This window comes from Piliocolobus tephrosceles, chromosome 2 (genome assembly GCF_002776525.5).
Source record: "Piliocolobus tephrosceles isolate RC106 chromosome 2, ASM277652v3, whole genome shotgun sequence".
In the NCBI taxonomy this organism is placed as follows: Eukaryota; Metazoa; Chordata; class Mammalia; order Primates; family Cercopithecidae; genus Piliocolobus; species Piliocolobus tephrosceles.
The window spans coordinates 84,160,132-84,181,171 of NC_045435.1; the positions used below are offsets into that span (position 1 = coordinate 84,160,132).

The 21,040-nt window shown below is 53.4% G+C and overlaps 3 protein-coding genes across 5 annotated transcripts in view; 1 reads left to right on the top strand and 2 right to left on the bottom strand.

Annotated features, from left to right (window-relative positions):
- PHF7 (PHD finger protein 7) overlaps positions 1–6,344 on the bottom strand; it is a 17,545-nt gene extending 11,201 nt beyond the window's left edge. The window contains 4 exon segments of the mRNA XM_026447986.1: positions 2,121–2,212; positions 2,657–2,709; positions 3,867–3,976; positions 5,445–6,344. Coding sequence (XP_026303771.1) covers positions 2,121–2,212; positions 2,657–2,709; positions 3,867–3,907 — 186 coding nt within the window. The 5' untranslated portion in view covers positions 3,908–3,976; positions 5,445–6,344.
- Positions 6,345–6,525: 181 nt separating this feature from the next.
- BAP1 (BRCA1 associated protein 1) lies at positions 6,526–15,973 on the top strand. 3 transcript variants are annotated; one of them, XM_023195542.2, is made up of 17 exons: positions 6,526–6,883; positions 6,982–7,011; positions 7,117–7,171; positions 8,116–8,248; positions 8,640–8,759; positions 9,245–9,306; positions 9,389–9,531; positions 9,798–9,876; positions 10,329–10,452; positions 10,793–10,940; positions 11,704–11,888; positions 12,412–12,545; positions 13,096–13,574; positions 13,692–13,807; positions 14,117–14,209; positions 14,314–14,386; positions 14,567–15,973. In XM_023195542.2, exons 1-17 carry the CDS (start codon positions 6,847–6,849, stop codon positions 14,698–14,700), a joined length of 2,145 nt encoding a protein of 714 aa, XP_023051310.1. In that variant the 5' UTR covers positions 6,526–6,846; the 3' UTR covers positions 14,701–15,973. The 3 variants fall into 3 exon arrangements, with proteins under 3 accessions (XP_023051310.1, XP_023051311.1, XP_023051309.1); XM_023195543.2 differs by having other exon boundaries at positions 6,529–6,883; positions 10,383–10,452; positions 13,692–13,852; XM_023195541.3 differs by having other exon boundaries at positions 6,532–6,883; positions 13,692–13,852.
- Positions 15,974–16,503: 530 nt separating this feature from the next.
- Positions 16,504–21,040, bottom strand: part of DNAH1 (dynein axonemal heavy chain 1) — an 87,578-nt gene continuing 83,041 nt past the window's right edge. The window contains exons 72-79 of the mRNA XM_023195578.2: positions 20,447–20,617; positions 20,187–20,366; positions 19,940–20,116; positions 19,112–19,282; positions 18,828–18,958; positions 17,803–18,154; positions 17,229–17,463; positions 16,504–16,672 (exon numbers count right to left, since the gene is read on the bottom strand). Coding sequence (XP_023051346.2) covers positions 16,551–16,672; positions 17,229–17,463; positions 17,803–18,154; positions 18,828–18,958; positions 19,112–19,282; positions 19,940–20,116; positions 20,187–20,366; positions 20,447–20,617 — 1,539 coding nt within the window. The 3' untranslated portion in view covers positions 16,504–16,550. The remainder of the gene's footprint in view (positions 16,673–17,228; positions 17,464–17,802; positions 18,155–18,827; positions 18,959–19,111; positions 19,283–19,939; positions 20,117–20,186; positions 20,367–20,446; positions 20,618–21,040) is intronic.

Consider the following 21,040-nt stretch of genomic DNA (forward strand, 5'->3'; position numbering starts at 1 on the left):
GGATCACGAGGTCAGGAGATCGAGACCATCCTGGCTAACACGGTGAAACTCCACCTCTACTAAAAATACAAAAATTAGCCAGGTGTGGTGGCGGGCGCCTGTAGTCCCAGCTACTTGGGAGGCTGAGGCAGGAGAATTGCTCCAACCCAGAAGGCGGAGGTTACAGTGAGCCGCGACCGTGCCACTGCACTCTAGCCTGGGCGACAGAGCAAGACTCCATCTCAAAAAAAAAAAGAAAATATGTGAATGGCCAATAAGCATATGAAAAGAAGCTTTAGTCATCAGAAAAATGGAAATTAAAACCACAATGAAATACCAATACACACCTAGAATGGCTAAAATTAAAAACACTGACAAAACAAAGTTTTGGCAAGAATACTGTGCAACTGGAATTCTTTTTTTTTGAGACAAAGTCTGGCTCTATCGCCCAGGCTGGAGTGTAGTGGCACGATCTCGGCTCACTGCAACCTCCGCCTCCCGGGTTCACACCATTCTCCTGCTTCAGCCTCCTGAGTAGCTGGGACTACAGGTGCCGCCATCACGCCCAGCTAATTTTTTTTGTATTTTTAGTAGAGACGGGGTTTCACTGTGTTCGCCAGGATGGTCTCGATCTCCTGACCTTGTGATCCGCCTGCCTTGGCCTCCCAAAGTGCTGGGATTACAGGCGTGAGCCACCACACCCGGCCACAACTGGAATTCTTATAAATTGCTGGTAGGAGTGTAAACTGGTACAACCACTTTGGACAGTGATGTGGCAACCTCACATAAAGTTAAATATCTAATTAGCATACAACTAGTAACTCCACTTCTAGGCATTTGCACGAAAGGAGTGAAAGCACATGTTCACAAAAAGACTTGTACACGAACGCTTAAAGTAGCTTTATTCATAATAGTCCTCAAATGGAAACAATTCCAATGTTCATCAACAGGTGAACAGATAAGCAAATAGTAACTTATTCATGCAACCGAATACTACCAGGTAATACAAAGGCACAAGCAACGAATACATGCAACAATATGGATGAATCTCCAAAACACTGTGTTGGGAGAAAAAAGCCAGATACAAAAGATTATAAACTGCATGATTTCATTTATATCAAGTAAAAGAATAGCCAAAAATAATCCATAGATCAGAACAGTGATTATGTCTAGTGGGATTGACTGGAAAAGGAGGCAGGAGTGAACTTTCTGGGATGATGAAAATGTTACTTATTTTGATTGGGGTGGTGGTTATATGGGGACATATATTTATAAAAACTTATCAAATTGTACCCTTAAAATTAGTGAATTTTATTCAAGACCAGCCTGGCTAACATGGTGAAACCCGTCTCTACCAAAAATACAAAAATAGCCAGGCATGCTGGCAGGTGCCTGTAATCCCAGCTACTTGGGAGGCTGAGGCAGGAGAATCACTTGAACCCGGGAGGCAGAAGTTGTAGTGAGCCGGGATTGTGCCACTGCACTCCAGCCTGGGCGAGAGAGTGAGACTCCATTCTCAAAAAAAGAAAAAAATTGGTGAATTTTACAGTATGGAAGTCATACCTAATAAAAAAGAATATTAAGAAAAAACAATTAGAAAGATGTTACAACTTTGATAGCATTTGTTTCTGAGGAGAGGGAGAAGGATTGGGAACATTGTTTAGGGAAGAGACTTTTTTACTGAACTTACTTTATACTGTCAGGATTTTATACCAGACACATATATTTTTCTTTTTTTGAGGCAGGGTCTTCCTCTATCACCCAGGCTGCAGTGTGGTAGTATGATCACCGCTCACTGCAGCCTTCACCTCCAGGGCTCAGGTGATCCTCTTGCCTCAGCCTCTGGAGTTGCTGGCACTACAGGTGTTTGCCACCATGCCCAACTTTTTTTTTTTTTTGTAGAGACACGTTTGCCTGGTCTCAAACTCCTGGGTTCAAGAGATCCTCCTGCCTCGGCCTCCCAAAGTGCTGGGATTACAGGCGTGAGCCACTGTGCCCAGCCTAAAAATAGATTTTAAAAGAAAAAAGCTATTAAGAAAAACAAAAAAACAAGTCTGTGAATCTGAGGATGGATGTAACAGAGAACAGTCGGTACATCAAAAGCCATAGGATATTCAAAGCAAAGGAGGTCTCATACTCACAAGACAGAAATAATGCACGCTGATATTGTCTTTCTGAAGAAATTCCCCTAATTTTTCGGGATCCCCAGGTTCTTGAAGGCATAGCCAGCAAACTGGAAGAGAGGACACTCAGAATTTGGCTCAAGTTGACCATTAAGAATGGAAGGAAGGGTGAGAATGTAATCATTCCTCTAAGTCAGGAAGGAGTAGAATACTAGGAAAAGGGTCATTTTGGCAAGAAGGCAGGTTGGGAGGAGGTCTTATTTGGTATCAATTAGGCTGTCACATAATTCTGGTTACAATGAAAAAGTTGGCCACAACTGCTCACTTCACTTTTTTTGTTTTGTTTTGTTCTAAAGTGACTTTAATAACTTGTTTCTTGAACTTCAGACATGGTAATTTAAAATTACAGTTCCTGAGTCCTCAAGATCTTAGAGAATCTGGGAAAGAACTAGGGCTGGGAGAAAGAGAAGCAGCAAGTGTACTGCCCCACACAGGTGGCCTTCTTTGCTGAGGGCTGGAGGCAGTGGCTGAACACAAGCTCCAGTCTTTCTTACCAGGCCCTGAAGACGGTTTCCTCTGGGTTACCCTCCTAGTCTTGGCAGATTTCCTATACAAGAGAAGTAAGAAGCACGAGGTGTTCTTTGAGGACCTTGTTGATAACCTTTTTAACATTTCCCTTAAAATGCCATTCATGGGTCTGATGAAGGACCAAAATATCTAAAGCCTAAGACATCAGCTTCTTTTCCTATTTCATATATACATACACACACATATATACATATCATACACACATACATATACACACATATATACACACACATATATATACACATATATATACAAATTTTTTTTTTTTGAGACAGAGTCTGGCTCTGTTGCCCAGGCTGGAGTGCAGTAGCGCGATCTCAGCTTACTGCAACCTCCGCCTCCTGGGTTCAAGCGATTCTCCTGCCTCAGCCTCCCGAGGAGCTGGGATTACAGGCACCTGCCACCATGCCCAGCTAATTTCTGTATTTTCAGTAGAGACGGGGTTTCACCATGTTGGCCAGGCTGGTCTAGAACTCCTGACCTCAGGTGATCCACCCACCTCGGTCTCCCAAAGTGCTGACATTACAGGCGTGAGCCACTGCACCTGGCCATATTTCGTTTTTTTTTTTTTTAAGTGCAAAACATACTCTCACTGAGTTGAGGGCAGGAACCAGACTGTAAGCATCTCTGTCTCCCCAGTGCCTGTTCTGCCTATGTTGCAATTAATGCAAGAGTAAACCCCCTTTCACTTTTTTACTGTTTCTTCTGCCAACTCCTCTGAATCTCAGGTGGTACCAGCTTTACAAAGCATACTAAAATGAACCAAAATTGATAAAAGTATTTCCCGTTGTGAGGCACTATGCTTGGCACTTTACATGTATTGGCTCAATTAATCTACAGTAGCTCAATGAATCTACAGAACACTTTAAATACCATTATTATGTACATTTTCCAGATGAGGAAACTGAGATATAAAGAAATGAAGTGACTTCTGTCACAGTTGTTAGCAAGTGGCAGAGCTAGGATATGAATCTCGGTAGTAAGGTTCCAGAGTCAGCACTTTGCTACTAGGGACAGCACTGATAAGACAGGTATGACAGCTCCCAGCTCCCAGTGTGTGCTTCCACACTGTCTAACCCCAACCCCCAAGACTATGACAAAGGGGGCAAAAAGTGCAACCTATACCACAGGCCATTGGACAATTTCTCCCAAACTCCCTGTGTCAACTCCTTCTACCTCAATCTTTGGTGTTCCTTCTTTTCTTTTAGAGTCTTCATTCGCTGCTGTCTCTTTCTCCTATCTTGAATTCTTCTGTATTATTTTGAGGACAACACAGGCTCTTCCAGCTATAAATATAAATGGGGTTTGGTAAGCAATTTAATTCTGTATTTGGTTATCAAGTTCCCCAGGGTCAAGGCAATGGTGCACTTCACCTCCCAACCCATGTGATGGAATAAAAGGGACTGTTCTAGGTACTTGACGTGTTAAGTCACAAAAACGCCATGCAATAGGTACCATTATTATCCCCATTTTCAAGATGAAGGGACTGAGACACAGGTTTAAGTATCCTGCCCAAGGTAAGAGTTAGTGATATAAGAAGGATCTGAACTCAAGTAGCCTGGCTCCAGAGGCCAACACTAACTCTCATGTTATACTGCTATCACACAGTAGCAAAAGAACTTAGAACCATTACTTGACCTAGCTAAATGGTTCTTTGTGCCTACAAAAGCACACATGAAGTAGCACTCAGGAGAAAAGGCTCCTTTTGCACCTAAGTATGGGTGCCTTAATTGTACCCAGTAAAAGCTAGATAAGGTAGCTTTTTCCTAGGCAAAGGAGCCTGTGAGATTCGGGCTGCCTAAAAGCAAGAACTCCCTCTAGTGAGAGACAAGAGGTAACACTGACAAAACCCCCTAGGCGCTATCACTTTTTTTTTTTTTTTTTTTTGAGACAGGGTCTCTCATTGTTGCCCAGGCTGGGGTGCAGTGGGTGAGTGCGGGAAAGTGCCACTTTCCTAGGCTCAGATGATCCTCCTGACTCAGCCTCCCAAATAGCTGGGACCACAGGTGCCATGCCACTGCACCAGCTAATTTTTTTGCAGAAACGGGATTTTGCCATGTTGCCCAGCCTGGTCTCCAACTCCTGGGCTCCAATGATCCTCTCACCTCAGCCTCCCAAAGTGCTGGGATTACAGGTGTGAGCCACCAGGCCTGGCCTCTCCTATCAATTCTTTTCACCTAGGCTCAGGTGGCCACTGAGATATGGCTTGTTCCCAACCTTTGTCTCCATCTGAGCCAAGTACAATAGCTAAAAGTGCAGAAGGTACCTTGTCTCCTATTTCCAATGTCAGCCAACTCCGGCTGTTACCTGTTTTCATTAGTAAACAAACTGTAAAACAAATGTACAGTTTCACCGGTTAAGGGGGAGATCCCTGAAAGTGAAGGGGAACAAAAGAAAGAAAATCCACTGCTGTGAAGAAAGGACTGTCTAGTCAGGGGAGAGGAGAAGGACAGCATTTCTTAGAAGGAGCGCTGGGTGAATCAGGTCACTCCGGAGACACTCCAGTATCCATGGCCTCCGATCACCGCTGGAGACCGGGAATATCTTCAGGGACTTTAAACTATTCTGCATGAATAAGGACGACTGAGGAAATTACTGTTCAAGAAACCAAAGCCAGCCTGCCCTCCCCTTCTTTGTGCTTGTTCTGTCTCCTCCTCTAATCCATGAGTTGCAGCAGCAATCATATCTGATGGCTTCTTCCTCAAGGAAAATATTGGACAGGCTGGAAGAGGAGAGAGAAGAGCATGTCCTGACCTTGCTATTCGAATCCACAGGGGTCCATGTGAGCGGACTGCGGAGCAGTTCCCAGTTACTGGGGCTACCCCGACCATAAAGCAATAGAAATAAAACCTTGAAACTTCAGTTCTTTGCATCGCTGGGCCAAGACGTTCCTTGAGTAGGATTCTGTGCACACACTGCTAGTTACAAGACGTTACGATCTCCAAAACATCTGAAGGGGGGCGTTGCAAATACGGCTTCCACGAGCTGCCAGGCAGTGGCCTCCTAAACCGGCGGACGCTCCTCGAAACGCTTATCAAGTTGTTTCACTGGACAGGTGCTGGGTAAATGCTTGTTGAGAAAATAAAAAATAAATAAACGTGTTCGACTCGCCGCGGCAAGAATGATTTATTCGTAAAATACGTGTCGGTGTGATCACAACCGTTCCCGAGGTTCACAGCCGGAGAAGGGGCTCAAGGAGCATCCCGCGAATGCCAGACCAGGCTCATGTCGTGCCTGTCGGACGGCTAGTGCAGGGTCGGGCCGAGGTCGCCTCCGCCGCTCCTCCTCGCGGTAGCTCACCGGCCGCCGCTCCCGGCCAGAGCCACCCTCCCAGCTGTCTCTGAGGGCGCCGCTGTACCGGAGCTTTAGTCGTTGACACAGGCCGTGGTAGCTACCTCCAGGCGGCCGCCCTGCGCGGTGACTGCGCCGGCGAAGACGGTGAGCTTGCAAACGGGGGCGGGTCACGCGGACTGTGACCCTCGGGAACCGCGGCGACGCCTACCGTTGGTAGAAAGGGACCGCTAACGGCCGCGCGCTAACGGCCGCGCGCCCGCCCCGCCCCTCCTCCCGCGCCTTAGCGCCCAGCACCGCCCGCCCCCGCCCCTTCCCCTCGCCGCCCCCGCCCCTTTCCCTTGACCGCGCCTAGCCCCGCCCATCCCCGCCTTTTTCCCTAGTCTGCCCCGCCTCTCCTCTCGCACCACCAGCGCCCAGCACTTCCCGGCCCCGCCTTTTCCCCTCGCCCGACCTCTCCCATCCTCTCCCACCACCCGGGCCCAGTACTGCCCGGCCCCGCCCCTTGCCCTCGCCGGTCCCGCCCCTCCTCTCGAGCCTCCGCGCTCAGCATCGCCCGGCCCCCCTCTTCCCCTCGCCCGCCTCGCCCCGCCCCTCTCCTTCGTCCCCGTCCCTCCGCGCGTGCGCGTTCGCTTTCGAGCGCGTGCCCGCGTCTTAAGTCCGGCCGGCGGAAGACGAGCCCAGAGACGGAGCAGGGTCGTCGCGCCTTGGTGACGTGGTGCCGCCGGCGCGGGCGGGTGACGCGGCTGGGCCCGTTGTCTGTGTGTGGGGCTGAGGGGCCCCGGGGGCAGTGGGGGCTCCCGGTGGGGGCAGCGGTGGGGCGGGAGGGCCTGGACATGGCGCTGAGGGGCCGCCCCGCGGGAAGATGAATAAGGGCTGGCTGGAGCTGGAGAGCGACCCGGGTGAGGAGGGGACCGGGAGGGCCAGGGGCTGGGGAGGCCGGATGGGCCCGGGGCGCGCCTGCCTGACCATCACCGCCTCCTCTTGTCGCCCCACCCAGGCCTCTTCACCCTGCTGGTGGAAGATTTCGGTAAGAGCCTCTTCTGCCTGCCTGACTGGGGCTGTGGGGGCCCACCCCTGCGCCCTCACTCACCAGGGTCTGTCCTTCCCTACTGCTTTCCTTTCCTCATCGCAGGTGTCAAAGGGGTGCAAGTGGAGGAGATCTACGACCTTCAGAGCAAATGCCAGGGGTAAGTGGCTGTACACCAGGGCTGCCCCTTACACCCAGAGTGCTGGGGAAGGTCCCAGAAAACAGGGCCCCTTAGGGAAGGCAGTGCCAGGAACCCTACGTTATAAAATCTGACATAAAGAAGCAGCCTTGCTCTCTGAGTGCCCGCCTCCTGATCAAACTGATCCTTTCTTTTCTTCCAATCTTTCCTTAGCGCTTCCCTTTTTGTAGCAGCCCCCTCCCCACCCCTAACCATCCTTTAGTTCAGCTGCTTTCTTGGCCTTGCAGCAGGAAGACCCAGGGCACGCAGTGCCTTTTGTGCGGTTGTGTAATGTATTAATTTCAGTGTGTCCATGTGTGCCTGGCTTTAATCCTGACACAAAGTCATCCGGTATTGATTGGTTGGGGTGACAAGGCCCCTCCTGGGTGCCCACACTTAGGATCTTGTCCCAGTGGGCCTGCAGAATAGAGGTGTAAGAGAGTAGCAACAGTAGCAACAGTGACTGAACCAAGAAGTCTGCTTTAATTTCCTGGAACAAAAGAGACTGGTGTAGGTGTTCATTTGCTTTCCTGACTTCATTGGGGCCCACAAGTGAGAATTAGTGCCTCAGTTCCTCATCAGAGTTTTTGTTCTTGTCTTACTTTGTATTCTTACCCTGTCTCATCCTTGACCCTCAGTTCCAGCTTTTCTTCTCTTACCCAGAACCATAGACTTCATAAGGAGACTGGGTGGACTCCCGGAGCATCACAGTCAGAAGCTTATGCTTAGCTCTGCCTGTGGCAGGCCTTTGGTGTATGAGAGCACAAGGCCACTTCAGACACAGTATTGGGAAGAAGCCAGGGGAGAGGTGGGATCACAGCAAGGACACCTGAGTGATGACGCAGTGCAAAGACTTAGAGAAATAAGGGAATGCTGATTGCCTTCTCCCCTTTGGCTGATTTGGCTCTGCTGCTTACTTCCCCCAGCCCTGTATATGGATTTATCTTCCTGTTCAAATGGATCGAAGAGCGCCGGTCCCGGCGAAAGGTCTCTACCTTGGTGGATGATACGTCCGTGATTGATGATGATATTGTGAATAACATGTTCTTTGCCCACCAGGTCTGCTGGACTCTGTGCTTTGTTTGGAGGTTGGGATGCTGCCATTTTTTTGCTTGGGAAGTGGAAATAGAGGAAGACAGGAGGAGGAGATAGGCAGATTCTAGGGGCGGTGGCTACAGAAACCCTTGCAGAAGCAACTGAGCTCTAACTCATTAAAGGGAACAGCTTCAGAGTAGGGGGGTGTGTGAGTCCACTCTGTGTCCTCAGATACCCAGTGCGTATTTGGTAGGTGCTTGTTAAATAAATAAACATTAGGTAAAGATGAAGAGAGCTGAGAAGGGGAGTTGTCCAGATATGACTGACCTGCTTTGGATCCCCATTCTTGATGTATATGGGCTTGTGGCTTGCAGTGAGGGGTACTGTGTATGGGTGACTATTCTTGATTTCACAGCTGATACCCAACTCTTGTGCCACTCATGCCTTGCTGAGCGTGCTCCTGAACTGCAGCAACGTGGACCTGGGACCCACCCTGAGTCGCATGAAGGACTTCACCAAGGGCTTCAGTCCTGAGGTAGGCTGTAGTGCCTTCATCCTGGCTCACAGCCAACTGGGCAGATCTGACCCTGAGGGCCACTGGGAATGCTACCACATGATACTGGGTACTACTAGGCTGTTTCTTTTTGTTTCTTTTTTAAATGATCATTTATATTACATTAGACTCTTAAATAAATTGTGTAAGGCCATTGTTTTTAGGCACAGCTGTGGGGAAAGGAGACAGGCTTAGGGAAGGAGGAGACTTTAAGTCACACCATGTCAGAACCTTCTCTGTCAGGACTTTTCCTCTCAGGCCATGTTGCTTCCTAGTATCCACGAATTACCATGCAAGGCCAGCACAGTCCATCTCTTTGGGACTCCAGAGCTCTTTTCTGCCCTGACAAACCTTTTAAGAAAGTTCATCTGGAATGCCTCCAGGCTGCTCTCTGAAGCTTTGCCTTCCAACCATAGTCCTACCTGAGGAGAAATTATTCTGATACAGCCTTATTTTCTTCCCCGTAGAGCAAAGGATATGCGATTGGCAATGCCCCGGAGTTGGCCAAGGCACATAATAGCCATGCCAGGTGTGTGGGAGCTGTGGGAGCTGATGTGGGGTGCGAGTAGGGGGAGTATCATTTTTTGGGCCTTGACTCTGTCCTTCCCCAGGCCCGAGCCACGCCACCTCCCTGAGAAGCAGAATGGCCTTAGTGCAGTGCGGACCATGGAGGCGTTCCACTTTGTCAGCTATGTGCCTATCACAGGCCGGCTCTTTGAGCTGGATGGGCTGAAGGTCTACCCCATTGACCATGGTAGGCACCATGAGCTGGAGGCCCATTGGGTGTCTCTGCCTACCTCCTAGGGAGCTGGGGCTCAGGGCCCTCTGGTATGTGGGACCCAGTGGCAGGGGTTGTGGGTACCGACACCTGGCCCTGGCTGGGGTTTCACCCTGCACCATATTGCCTGACTAGCTCCTGACTCCCTGGCTCAACTGCTCTTCCGTGTCTTCCTTCCCACTGCTGGCCTGCCCAAACTCAGGGTTTCCTTCTCGCTGATTCCTTGTCTTGGTCTCCACTAGGGCCCTGGGGGGAGGATGAGGAGTGGACAGACAAGGCCCGGCGGGTCATCATGGAGCGTATTGGCCTCGCCACTGCAGGGTAAGGGCCCTGCAACTGCCCTGTTCTACCCTCTGGAGCTGTACCTACTTTGGGAGGGACAGAGAGTATCCAGGTGATTTGTAAATTGCAAGGCCATATGGTGAATCTGGCAAGATCAGGCTTAGATCATGGGCTCTCAACTCCTTGTCCTATTTCCTGCCTGGGCTGCCTGTGGCCTGCTCCTCGGTGGGCTCGGGGAGGGGCAGGCCTTGGTGGAGCCTTAGGCAGCCCAGGTCTGCTAGTTCATTTCCTGATAGGCCCCTCATACAGCTTGTTGGAAGGTACCAGCTCAGGTGCCTGGCGTGTATGGCTAGTCGCTGCCTGCCTGTTGGGGTGGGGCCTATACCTACAGCTGCAGGTGTGACTGCAGGGAGCCCTGCCAGGATATCTGCCTCAACCTGATGGCGGGGCCGGGGCAGGAGCTGCTCTCACGGCTGCGGCTGTGACTGCAGGGAGCCCTACCACGACATCCGCTTCAACCTGATGGCAGTGGTGCCCGATCGCAGGATCAAGTATGAGGCCAGGCTGCATGTGCTGAAGGTGAACCGTCAGACAGTACTAGAGGCTCTGCAGCAGGTAGGTGCCCTTTCTCCCTGGCCCCTGCCCAGCCCAACCCTCCCTGCATTCCTCCTCCCTTCCCCCACAACATTTGTCTCTGATTCCCGAACACACTCTTTTGTAGATCTGGGCTTCAGCTAAACACATCTTTTCTTTGCTCCCCTCGTGGGAAAGGTGGGACTTGGAGTGGGGAGGGAGAATAGCTTCTAAAAGGAAATTTGCATTTGGGTGTTTTATTTCCCTGTGAGTGAATGGGTGGAGCCAAGGCCATTATTCCTTTAGGTCCTCAGCCCTTAGCTGTTTAAGGTAGAAGCCTGGGTCTACCCTTCCTCCTCTGAGCCTTGGATTCTGTTGTTAGCTGATAAGAGTAACACAGCCGGAGCTGATTCAGACTCACAAGTCTCAAGAGTCACAGCTGCCTGAGGAGTCCAAGTCAGCCAGCAACAAGTCCCCACTGGTGCTGGAAGCAAACAGGGCCCCTGCAGCCACTGAGGGCACCCACACAGGTACTGGGGGGTTTGCGACCTCTCGTGGGCCTCAGAGCCACCCCCTAATGTCTGACCTGGGAGGCCTAAGCCGGGCAAGTCTTTCTCTGGGGATGTCCTTGGGCAGTGTTTTTCCCCTGGCAGAAGGTAGAGGGAGAGCAGTCCTTCCCTAAAGAAAGGCACCTGTAGGCCGGGCGCGGTGGCTCAAGCCTGTAATCCCAGCACTTTGGAAGGCCGAGATGGGTGGATCATGAGGTCAAGAGATCGAGACCATCCTGGCTAACATGGTGAAACCCCGTCTCTACTAAAAAATACAAAAAACTAGCTGGGCGAGGTGGCGGGCGCCTGTAGTTCCAGCTACTCTGGAGGCTGAGGCAGGAGAATGGTGTGAACCCAGGAGGTGGAGCTTGCAGGGAGCTGAGATCTGGCCACTGCACTTCAGCCTGAGTGACAGAGCGAGACTCCGTCTCCAAAAAAAAAAAAAAAAAAGGCACCTATAAAGGACCGCTATTACCACAGGCCCCTGGGCCCTTCTCTGTAATGTACACTCCCTTTCTAGTTTTCTCTAGAGGCATTTTTTTTTCTGCCTCTTTTTTTTTTTTTCCCATTTCCTTCTTTTCCCTGTCTCGTTGCGGGATCATGACTTAGAGCTTGCTGACTTCCATTCCACCGGCTGGCTCGGCTGTTCTTCCCTGGGAAGTGCTGTTCCACAGGGCTGGGGAGACTGTGAGCTTTTCTTGGAGATCCTACCGGAAGTCCTCCCTGTGTTCTTGCCCTGTCTCAGATGGTGCAGAGGAGGCGGCTGGTTCATGTGCACAAGCCCCATCCCATAGCCCTCCCAGCAAACCCAAGCTGGTGGTGAAGCCTCCAGGCAGTAGCCTCAACGGTGTTCCCCCCAACCCCACTCCCATTGTCCAGCGGCTGCCAGCCTTTCTAGACAATCACAACTATGCCAAGTCCCCCATGCAGGTAAGCTGGGAGCACCCTTGCAGGATTCTCTACTTGATTCTCTTGAGAGGCTGCAACAGGCAATTTTCCCATGTGGTTCCTTGGTGTTCACCGTTGGCATGGCTGGGTCAAGCTGCCTGGGCCTGGGTTGCTAGGTTCCTCTGCCTGATACAAAAAGGCCCCACAACAGCAGGGGCTTAGGGAGGCAGGGAGAGCTCCTTTGAATTTAATCTAGTTACGTGGCTGTGGGATTAAATGTTTGGGTCACGCTCCTTGGTACAACTTTATGGGTTGGGTTTTACTGGCAAAATAAAGGCTTGTGTTTCAGGGCACTCTGTTTCTCTTAGAACCTCTCCGTGGGTTTCTATGCGGTGTAAGTGGGTGGCAGCCTCCCCACAAGCCAAGGACAGGCCGTGGAACACCTGGAGGGGTTCCGCTGACTCAGTCTGGAAAACCATGTTTGGCTTTCTCTCTGGCTGTGAGTGTCTAGGCTCAGCCTGGGCTGAGCAGCACTTGTTTGTAACTGCCCTGGTCTTTGTCCCAGGAGGAAGAAGACCTGGCGGCCGGTGTGGGCCGCAGCCGAGTTCCAGTCCGCCCACCCCAGCAGTACTCAGATGATGAGGATGACTATGAGGATGACGAGGAGGATGACGTGCAGAATACCAACTCTGCCATTAGGTCAGCCCCAGCTTTCTAAGGCTACCAGGCTCTGGGTGCTTCAGATCTCATTTTGAATATCTCAGTCTGTGTCTGAGAATGCCCTGCAGCAAATAATGTTGAGTACCTGCGAAGTTTGGGGTCGTGGGGGAGGCTGGCATGATGGGGCTGACCCCAAGTCTCCAGGAAGTTTTTGGTGGACGGGGGGGTAAGCATATAAGCATAGATCATGTCCTATTGGAAGTGGCCTTTTAGCCAGGCCTTGAAGGATTGGTTGGGGCAGGGATGGATATGTGGGTGGTGGGGAGGCAGCTTTGCTGGAACACAGGGCATTGGCAAAAGGCCAGGAGTGAGATGGCTGGAATAGAGGAAGTATCTTTTGAGGACACTTGGCTGCAGCTGACAGAACTTGATGCCAGGCTTAGCAAGGCTAGTTCAAGCTGCTTAGACCAAGTCTAAGGAGTTTTAGGGTCAGTCCCTGGAGGTCGGGATGTGTTTAAGCCATTCTGGGTACTGCTGGGTATGGTCACCTGGCCCGTTCCCTTGCTTCACATCTTCTCCGGCCCCACAGGTATAAGCGGAAGGGAACAGGGAAGCCAGGGGCATTGAGCGGTTCTGCTGATGGGCAGCTGTCAGTGCTGCAGCCCAACACCATCAACGTCTTGGCTGAGAAGCTCAAAGAGTCCCAGAAGGACCTCTCAATTCCTCTGTCCATCAAGACTGGCAGCGGGGCTGGGAGTCCGGCTGTGGCAGTGCCCACACACTCGCAGCCCTCGCCCACCCCCAGCAATGAGAGTACGGACACGGCCTCTGAGATCGGCAGTGCTTTCAATTCGCCACTGCGCTCACCCATCCGCTCAGCCAACCCGACGCGGCCCTCTAGCCCTGTCACCTCCCACATCTCCAAGGTGCTTTTTGGAGAGGATGACAGCCTGCTGCGTGTTGACTGCATACGCTACAACCGTGCTGTCCGCGATCTGGGTCCTGTCATCAGCACAGGCCTGCTGCACCTGGCTGAGGATGGGGTGCTGAGTCCCCTGGCGCTGACAGGTGGGCCTTAGACTGGCTCACTGACCACTTGGTGCACCCGGGAGGGAGGAGGGAAGTGGCCAAGTGACCACAAAGTGTCCTTCACTTTAATGATTTTCTTGTGACCTCTCTTCCCAGAGGGTGGGAAGGGTTCCTTGCCCTCCATCAGACCAATCCAAGGCAGCCAGGGGTCCAGCAGCCCAGTGGAGAAGGAGGTCGTGGAAGCCACGGACAGCAGAGAGAAGACAGGGCTGGTGAGGCCTGGTGAGCCCTTGAGTGGGGAGAAGTACTCACCCAAGGTGAGCCTCCTTTGTGGCTTTCTCCTTTAATCCTGGCAGAGGGTAGGGCCTGAGCTCCTCCTGCCCAGGTGCCAAGTTCTTGATGGGAACTTTGGTGTGAAGATTGGCTGGAGCCGTGTGCCAGGAAGCCTTTCTGGGTTGGGTGGTGGCAGGGGTCTCTGTAGGCATGGACTTGCTGCTCATCCTTGCCTCTAGCTGCCTATTGCTCGTGGGGCTTTGTTGCTGGCCAGCGCCCATCAGAGGTGCAATGCTGCGTTTTGGCAGGAGCTGCTGGCACTGCTAAAGTGTGTGGAGGCTGAGATTGCAAACTATGAGGCATGCCTCAAGGAAGAGGTAGAGAAGAGGAAGAAGTTCAAGGTGGGTGATCTCTCCAGTTGCCTGATCTGGCCTCTCCCAAGGTCCGCTGGTGGCTGCTCTGGCAAGATTGGCTCCAGTGCTCTCAGCCTTCTCCTCTCCTACAGATTGATGACCAGAGAAGGACCCACAACTATGATGAGTTCATCTGCACCTTTATCTCCATGCTGGCTCAGGAAGGTGAGGCGATGTGCTGCTGGCTTAACTGGAATGCCCTGCTGAGGGCCATGTCCTTCAGCTCCCCTCCCCTGGCCTCTCCTGAGGCTTGAGCACACCTTGGGGCACAGGGAGGGCCATGAGAGCCTTAGCTCCTGGCCTGAGGCAGCCAGCACCTGCTCAAGGGTCTCTGCCTCTCCACAGGCATGCTGGCCAACCTAGTGGAGCAGAACATCTCCGTGCGGCGGCGCCAAGGGGTCAGCATCGGCCGGCTCCACAAGCAGCGGAAGCCTGACCGGCGGAAACGCTCTCGCCCCTACAAGGCCAAGCGCCAGTGAGGACTGCTGGCCCTGACTCTGCAGCCCACTCTTGCCGTGTGGCCCTCACCAGGGTCCTTCCCTGCCCCACTTCCCCTTTTCCCAGTATTACTGAATAGTCCCAGCCAGAGAGTCCAGGCCCTGGGAATGGGAGGAACCAGGCCACATTCCTTCCATCGTGCCCTGAGGCCTGCCACAGGGCAGATCAGCCCCATAGTGCTCAGGAGGCAGCATCTGGAGTTGGGGCACAGCCAGGTACTGCAGCTTCCTCCACAGCCGGCTGTGGAGCAGCAGGACCTGGCCCTTCTGCCTGGGCAGCAGAATATATATTTTACCTATCAGAGACATCTATTTTTCTGGGCTCCAACCCAGCATACCACCATGTTGACATAGGTTCCTACTGACTATGCTTTCTCTCCTAGGAGCTGTCCTGGTGGGCCCAGGTCCTTGTATCATGCCAGGGTCCCAACTACAGGGTCCCAGCTGGGGGCCTGGGTGGGCCTTAGGCCCTGCTGCTCTAGCCCCAGCCACCAGCCTGTCCCTGTCGTAAGGAAGCCAGGCCTTCTGTCTTCGTTCCTCTTAGGAGAGTGCCAAACTCAGGGACCCAGCACTGGGCTGGGTTGGGAGTAGGGTGTCCCAATGGGGTTGGGGTCAGCAGGCTGCTGGGATCCCATGGCCTGAGCAGAGCATGTGGGAACTGTTCAGTGGCCTGTGAACTGTCTTCCTTGTTCTAGCCAGGCTGTTCAAGACTGCTCTCCACAGCAAGGTTCTGGGGCTCTTCGCCTTCAGTGTTGTGGCCCTAGCTATGGGCCTAAATTGGGCTCTAGGTCTCTGTCCCTGGAGCTTGGGGCTCAGAGGAGCCTCTGTCCAGCCCCTCAGTATTACCATGTCTCCCTCTCAGGGGTAGCAGAGACAGGGTTGCTTATAGGAAGCTGGCACCATTCAGCTCTCCCTGCTACTCCAGCTTCCTCAGCTTCTACAAGGCACTCAGGGTGGGGACAGCAGGATCAAGACAACCAGTTGGAGCCCCTGTGTTCCAGAGGGCCTGATGCCAAGGGGTAATGGGCCCAGCAGTGCCTCTGGAGCCCAGGCCCCAACACAGCCCCATGGCCTCTGCCAGATGGTTTTGAAAAAGGTGATCCAGGCAGGCCCCTTTATCTGTACATAGTGACTGAGTGGGGGGTGCTGGCAAGTGTGGTAGCTGCCTCTGGGCTGAGCACAGCCTGACCCCTCTGGCCCCTGTAAATACTGGATCAATGAATGAATAAAACTGTCCTAAGAATCTCCTGAGAAATGAACCCTCCTGTGGTTGCTGGCCTGAGATGTGGAGGCTGGGCTATACGTGTGTGGTGGGAGGAGGGGCCTTACTAGACCTCGTGGGCTCAGGGCCCTGGGACCAGAAAGGTAAGAAGTATATGATCCTTGAGTGTCCAACTGTCGGGCCAGGGATCCTTGGGATCCTAGGCCTGGGATTTAGGACCTGAGCTGAGGAGGGGCTTCAGGTGGACTATAGACAGGGTGTACCTTCTGGGGAGAGGGCCATGGCTTTCACCAAATCTGTGGCTTTGCAACCTGGAGAGGTGCTGGGACTTTGGGTCAGAGGCAGGGCTGCCTCTAATCTTGCCTGGTGTGTTCTCCCTGGGAGGACGCTGGGCATCTCTTCCTTGTTGCGTTTGGACAGGTAAAGCAGGTCAAAGCTGCCACCTCTGTCTCGCTCTCCTCTGCCAACTGCATCGTCTGCTGAGGCTGCTGCAGCCCCTCACCACCCCCCTGGCAATGAGTCCTGCAGAGGGGTCCTCATGCAAGCAGCTAAGGCACAGCTGTACTGCTTAGAAATTCAGCTTTAATGGCCTCAGCCCTTCTGTCTGAGTCTAGTAGTCCAGGGCACAGATGAGAGCCACACCACGCTTTATCCAGTGTCGCTGGGGCTGATGGGTGGGGATCTCCACAGCAATGACATAGTTGGTGGAGTGTCCTGTGGTTGATAGTGTTCCTGGAATGGGCAAGAAGGGGGACGGGTTAGGTCATGCCCTATTACTACTAGAGCAGAGATAGCGTAGGGGCAGAGCAGTGGGCAGGCTAAGCTGAGGACAGGGAGGGGGCCCTGACCCAAGAGGAAACCTGCCTGGTTGAGGGCGTCTGGCCAGGGTTCAAGCCTGCCCAGGGTTACTGTATTGGGGACTGAAGATAGGGATGGCAGAGTTGATGCCACTTTTCATTCTCCGATGGACCCAGTCTAGACAAGTTCCTGCTCTGGGCCTCAGTTACCCCTCTGAACTCCCAATGACAGGCTGGGGCTTGTAGGCTCTTGGGGCCCAAGGTGGGCCTGCTGAGGGAGGCATGTAGGATAGGAGCTCAGGGGTGCTCCCCACAGCCAGATGGCAGGCCTTGGGCATTAACCTCCCTGCTGCTTGCTGGCCTGGCCCAAATCTCTGTTGTCCTTCCTTGTTCAGCTAACCTGGATCAGTCTGAGTGGCTTGGGCTGGGCCGGGCTGGGTTAGTCCTGGGTCCCCCCGCCATAGTGTAGGCTCCCGCCCCAGGCCTCATACCGGCACGAGTCAGTGTCTTGTAGATGGGGCACAGGTAAAAGTCCTGGTCCTGAGCCATGCGGTTGGGTGTTGGCAAGAGCCAGATAACGGCCATCTCTGTGTACAGCTCCTTGGGCTGAGACTCGGCCAGCTGGAAGGCCTCTGGATCCCAGCGGGCACCTTCCAGGAATAATCCATGGATATAGCACCCTACTTGGGGTCTTTGTGTTAACTCCGATGGTGCCTCAAGCATCACCTGTGGGTAGACACAGACACACCCCACACACACAACAATACCCAGAATCTGGGTTAGGAGGCACAAAACTCCCTTCTGAGAGCTGCCTAATGCTGCCTGCCTGCCCATCATCATGTACCTACCACTTTAGCCCAGGGCCTGTGGTCTGTGCCCTGCCCCTGTGGATTTCTGATGGACCCAGGCCAGACCCGTTCCTGGGACTCATGGCCTCTTCTGGCTTGGGTCTTTCCATGCCCTGGCTTAGGGAGCCCCCAACTGCCAACCAACCGTGGCCTCAGAGCCTCTCCTCCTTGGGCTGTACTATCCTGTCACCTGACCTGGCCCTGGCTGTGCCCAGACCTTGAAATCAAAGGAGATGGTGTCGATGGAGATGACAAATTTGCGGGCAAAATTCTGCAGAGTGCCTGTTAAGAAAGCCTGGGGGAAGAAGAAGCCACTGATCCAGAAGACAGCTGGGATGCCACCTTGGATCCAGGCCTGCAGGAAGTCTAGGCGTTGCAGCAGGTCCATGACCCATGAGGACAGAGGCTTGAGCGATGGGTAGGCCTTGGCACTCCAGAGCTGAGGCACAGTATTGTTGTACAGGCTGGCAGCCATCAGCTCCAGCTGCGAGGACATCACCACCAGCCCTTTGAGTGCCTTGAGTAGGTCTTGCAGTGTCTGTGTGATCACCTGCAGCAGCCGATTGTACCTGTGAGGCCAGTGGCAAGAGAATAAGTAGTGGGCTGGGGTCGCGTGGCAGTAGCTATGCTCCCCAGCTCAAGGCCACAGACTGAAAAGCAATGGCAAAATACAGAGAGAGACTAAGAGCAGAGAACTGGGTCAGGTGGCCTGGGTACAAATCCCAGCTCTGGCCCTTAGCAAATGTGTGAACTTGGACTTGGATAGCTTACTGAATATTTTGGGGCCACAGTTTACTCGTCTACAAAATGTGAATAATAAAAATATGGCTGAGTTGGCTGGGCGCGGTGGCTAACGCCTGTAATCCCAGCACTTTGGGAGGCCGAGGCAGGTGGATCATGAGGTCAGGAGATCGAGACCATCCTGGCTAACATGGTGAACCTCTGTATCTATTAAAAATACAAAAATTAGCTGGGTGTGGTGGTGCACGCCTGTAGTCCCGGCTACTCAGAAGGCTAAGGCAGGAGAATTGCTTGAACCCGGGAGGTGGAGGTTTCAGTGAACTGAGATCACACCACTGCACTCCAGCCTGGCAACAGACAGAGACTCTGACTCAACAACAAAAATGGCTGAGTTAGAGGTGTAGCACTTGGCATGGCACCTGGCCCATAGTAACTCCTGTTGTCATTTCTCTACAGTCCAGTGGCCGCTGACTTGGGGCGGGGGTGTGGCGGGGTGATTACCTAATGACCTCTTGTACTAGCACTGTGTTCATTGATTCCTCATACAGCACTGGGTACTTGGCCGTCACCCATTCCAAGTTGATAGGCTCAGGCACCTTGAGCAGAATGTTTTGGGTGATGTCCTCCACTATCTGCAGGGGCAAAGGAACACGGGGGATCACGGCTGGCCCCCCTTATTCCCTGTGGGATTCCACATACACAGAGCTCCTTCCCACAGGGGAGTGGGCAGGATGGTGGAGCCCAGCCCGTCCAGCCCTTGGGCCCCTTCCTCTGACACCACCCACCTCCTCCCGGCCCCGGTCTCCTGAAGATGATGATTTGGGTTGCAGCTGGATGATGGTGCCCAGGAGAGCGAATGTCTCGTTCTGGGCAAAGGTGATGTTGGCATTGTCATGCAGGCCAAAGATCTCAGGCATATCATTGAGTGGGAGGCTCTTGATGTAGGAGAGGTAGCCCTAGGAGGGAGGAGGCCAACATGGAAGCCCCTGGCTTGCTCCACCCCAGCCTTCAGAGTTACCCTCCAATGGAGCACATCCCCACTTGTCATATCCCCCACTTGTCACTCCTGCTTATAACCCTTATGCGTGTCCCTGCTCTTGGGACTCCAGGCCTCTGAGGCACTGTGTGGCATGGCCCTTGCTTCCCTCCCAGCCCCCTTGTTACTGCCATCCATTCCCTGCCCCCCTGTTCAGTGGCTCAAATTTGTCAGGCTCCTTCCTGCCGCAGGCCCTTTGCACTGATGACCCACACAACCCAGCCCTGGCTCATGGCTTCTCCCCACACATCTTAGGGGAAGCATCATTTCTGTGGCAGCCCTCCCTGACTGTGGAGTCTGGGCCTTGTTACCATCTTGGAGGAGCTGCCCCAAGCCTCCACTGAGTAATTCCACCCAGGAAGTGGCTGACCAGGAGTTCACTCACAGAGGCGAGCCCCAGTGGGCAGGGACTGACTCCCTCGCCAAGGCTGTCTTTGTGGGATGGATTGATTGATGAAAAGAAAGCTGATGGAGGGTGGGGGCTGCGTCTCCTCCCACCCAGCACCAAGGTGCTCATGGTACCCTGGAACCCCAGCCTAGCAGGCCCCTCCTGTGCAGCCCTTTGGGCTGGACTCACGTGGAGGTCGTAGGTGGGTGGGATCTGGTGGTAGATGCCCGAGGCACTGTAGCTGTGCTCAGGGGAGAGCACGTCAGGGTTGTAGAAGTCCTCCAGGATGTTCATGATGCAGCGCCGGTCCCAGTCATCAGTGACACGGCCCCCATAATTGATCTCCCCTGCCGTGTACTTCAGGACCTATGGGGTGGGTGGGTGAGGGCTCCCCTAAGTGCCCAGTCCCCCAAGCCCCAGTCTGCCCCAGGCCCACCTTGTAGGGGATGTCATCATATTCGTCCAGGAACATCTTGAGCTGGCTGATGCAGATGCGCAGGTCTCCGTCCGTGAATTCATAGGGGATGTTGAAGCCCAGGGGCCCAAACTTACGGCGCTCCAGGGCATTCCCGTGGAACAAGCACAGAGACAACAACAGAGACTTGAACTCCATCACCTGGGGGAGGTGGGAGGCAGGGGAGGTGAGGAGCCGGGACAGGGGCCAGGTAGGGTGGGTCTGCGCCAAGTGTGCCTCACCTTGTGGCAGGAGTTGAGGAAGTCTTCACCAAGGCTACTGTAGGACTTCAGCAGGTTGGCCTTGACACCGCGTGGCGGTTCAATGGTCATCTTGGAGCCGTTCTGCAGGATGGACACTGGGAACTTGTTGCTGGGCAGGCTGGTGAGCCAGAGGCGGAAGTCCCTGTGTACCTGATGGCCATGGCTCCATGTGAGCATTGAGATCCATACCTGGTGGCCATCCTGACACCAGGCTGCCTCCTGCTCAGGGACCCTGAGGTGGGTCAGGCGCGGCTGCACAGACAACTGGTTAAGAATTGGGCTTTTGGGCTGGGTGCGGTGGCTCAAGTCTGTAATCTCAGCACTTTGGGAGGCCGAGACAGGCGGATCACAAGGTCAGGAGATCGAGACCATCCTGGCTAACACGGTGAAACCCCGTCTCTACTAAAAAACATACAAAAAATTAGCCGGGCGTGGTGGCAGGCGCCTGTAGTCCCAGCTACTCGGGAGGCTGAGGCAGGAGAATGGCGTAAACCCAGGAGGCGGAGCTTGCAGTGAGCTGGGATCCGGTCACTGCACTCCAGCCTGGGCAACAGAGCGAGACTCCGTCTCAAA